Source organism: Seriola lalandi, unplaced genomic scaffold, assembly GCF_002814215.2.
Source record: "Seriola lalandi dorsalis isolate HSWRI2012SDOR001 ecotype SW California unplaced genomic scaffold, Sedor1 jcf7180002049909, whole genome shotgun sequence".
Lineage (NCBI taxonomy): Eukaryota > Metazoa > Chordata > Actinopteri > Carangiformes > Carangidae > Seriola > Seriola lalandi.
In genome coordinates this window covers 1536-4457 of record NW_019520462.1, presented here as the reverse complement: position 1 = coordinate 4457, position 2922 = coordinate 1536, and the positions used below count along the sequence as shown (strand labels likewise).

Here is a 2922-nt window from a genome sequence, read left to right as displayed (position 1 = left end):
GAGACACAAAACAAAGAAAGATGCACAAAACCACAACAAAGAGATGCAAAGCAGCATTTCTCTGTCCAAAGTCTGGCTAGCTGTTTCCAATCTTTATGCTAAGCTAAGCTAACCAGCAGCTGGCTGTGGCCTCATATTAACTGTACAGAAATATAAACCTCATTCACATTAATCAGAGTCTGAAGATGAAGCAGGACTCATGGTGGACCGGCCTCGTGTTCTCAGGCTGTTTTCGGTTCGTCTGGTTCGTGACACTGAAGCTGTTGATTCACTGTCACTGTGTCGGGTTGTTTAGCCTGAGGTTTTCCCTCCAGGTGATCCGGCGGACGGTGACGGCGGAGGGCGAGGTGATCCCGGTGTGTCAGCTGGACATTCAGGTGGAGAACCCTCTGAGGAGTAACGGCATCTTCCTGGTTTCTCCTCTGATCATCAGCCACACCATGGAGAGAGGGAGTCCTCTGTACGAGCTCTCCGCCCAGTCCCTGGCCTCCGAGGACCTGGAGATCATCGTCGTCCTGGAAGGTCAGGGGTCACGCGCACCTGGACTCATATTATGGAGGATCTGCCATGGAAATACCAACATGTTAAATACAATGGAATATTTCTGTTTGTTGATGAGAGTTAGAGAGAAGTTTCAACCTGATGCTTCCACAAAACCTCCAGACTCAACGTTCATCTTCGCACTTTAACATTTAATTATCATTAAAATTTTGCTTACATATCTTAAAGGAGCAATTTGTACGTTTTGCTATTGCTACGTAGCTAACGTTAGCATCAACAACTGTTTACTAAGCAGTGTTGGTAAGAGCTTCAGTCATTGTTGCATTTAACAGACAAAAGGTCATAATATGTCCTCTTACACTTCAGTGACTCGGTATCGGAAAATGATGAGACAGTCTAGGAGCTAGCTGGTTAGCATGCTAACTTCAGTACTAGAAAGGAAGTGATAGAAATAGAAGCGGAACAAAATGGTTTCTTTCCACCTCTGGAGACAGCTGTTGGTGAGTAAAGGAACAAACAGGTGCTAGTGCTAATGTTAGCTATGTAGCGATTGCAAAACCCACAAATAGCTCCTTTAAATATTTAATTAAATAAATGTTTTTCTTGCTCTTAAAATTTGGATTTAAACTAATACATTTTTTTAAATAATAGCGTGTGCAATTTACTTCATTTTAAGAATTCACATAAAATACACATAAAACTACCAATTTGAATGTAAAGTAAAGCAGTTAAAGAAATGAGAATAAATCAAGTTCTGTCATATTTATTTTATTTATTTTTAGAGCACCAACAGCAACAGCAGGAGTTGACAAATACAGGTAAAAATTAGAATAATTTGATAAAATAATTTAATTTAGTTCGTTTTACATAAAACAATGTTATCATTACATATTTAATAATCATTAATTGAAGACCAGCTTCCACGTTCTTTTAGCTGCATTGTTCCATTTTTGGCCACCAGGAGGCAGAAATACTCCAAAATAAGAGCCCTGATGATGTAGTCAGTTTATTTTCCACACAAAGACTCACGTTGAAGAATTCTCTGTGTTGATGTTTATTTTGTGAATTCTTTCTCTTTTGATTTTCACTTCAGGTTTGTATTGATCATATAAAAATGTTTTGGTTTCATTAACCCGATCAGTCTCACCTGTCCTCGTCAGGTGACATGTTGAAGTTTTCTTTTCTGAAACATTGACTTTCATCATTTCAGATTTTTTCAGTAACCCAACAGAAGAAGTTGTTCTGAGGTTCTGTGCATTTGGACCGGGCCCAGCTGAGCTGTGTCTGTCTCTGTCTTCAGGTGTGGTGGAGACAACAGGGATCACCATGCAGGCCCGGACCTCCTACACCCCCGAGGAGATCCTGTGGGGGCGCCGCTTCGTCTCCATCATCACAGAGGAGGACGGCCGCTACTGCGTTGACTACTCCAAGTTCGGCAACACGGTTCCGGTCCGGATGCCGTCTCTCAGCGCCAAGGAGCTGGACCAGACAAGGGGAGTCCAGGAGGGGGGGTCCGAGGTCCAGCCGCAGGGATGGGGGTTGGTCCGAGCCGGAAGAGGAGGTTTCCGCAGAGGAGGCCGGACCTGTGACAGCTCCGCCCCTCAGCCCTGGTACGCCCAATCAGAGAAACCAGCGGAGAGAGAGGCGGAGCAGAAAGGACAGAAGAAGACAGTGCAGCTGGAGGTGATTGGACGACAGATTGAAGAGGACGGACTGGAAGACATGAGTGACTGAACACCTGGAGACACTGTCCCCGCTCCACCTACAAACTGGATTATTATTACACACAGTATTTACCTCGACTCATCCTCAGTCACATGACGCTCTGATCTGACTCCTCCCTACACTTCCAGCAGTTAATGTAAAATTATTCAAAGAACATTTATTCTAAGATTTAAATGATTGTAACCAAGTCTCATAATAAAACAGTCGACCGGAGGAGTCTCTGAGTTTTCCTACAGAATTCAGGGGAAATCTGGATCTGGATCTGGTTCTGGATCTAGATCTGAATCTGGCTCTGGACCTGCAACAATATCCAGTTGTTGTGGTTCAGTTTCAGTCTCTTCAGGTTTGTGGTTTTTGTTCCAGTGACTTTGGAGCCACAGTTTTTCTCTCCTAAAGAGATTTTATTCGTTTTTATATTTAAACTCCATTTTATTAATTTCTTCATCGACATGTTGGAGATTTTTTGTCGCAGGTTCCGTTTCGTCTCCGCTGGTGATAAAAATCTTTTGTTAATGGAATCAATAGTAAACAGCTGAGGTCGACACGATGACGGTCTTCAGACACGTTTGAAATTGTAAGATGTTTCCTCCCTGTTTTAACCCTTTCAGGTGCCCCTCCCCCGCCGCCCAACCATCTGTAAATGACTGGTCGTATCAAAGACGCAGAGAGCAACAGGCTCAAGCCGCAGACTGATGA

At 43.5% G+C, this 2922-nt stretch overlaps 1 protein-coding gene across 1 annotated transcript in view; it reads left to right on the top strand.

The window, feature by feature from the left end:
- Nucleotides 1-2439, top strand: part of kcnj11l (potassium inwardly rectifying channel subfamily J member 11, like) — a 5253-nt gene extending 2814 nt beyond the window's left edge. Inside the window, 2 exon segments of the mRNA XM_087171840.1 lie at nt 21-522; nt 1802-2439. Coding sequence (XP_087027966.1) covers nt 21-522; nt 1802-2235 — 936 coding nt within the window. The 3' untranslated portion in view covers nt 2236-2439.
- Nucleotides 2440-2922: the final 483 nt, after the last annotated feature.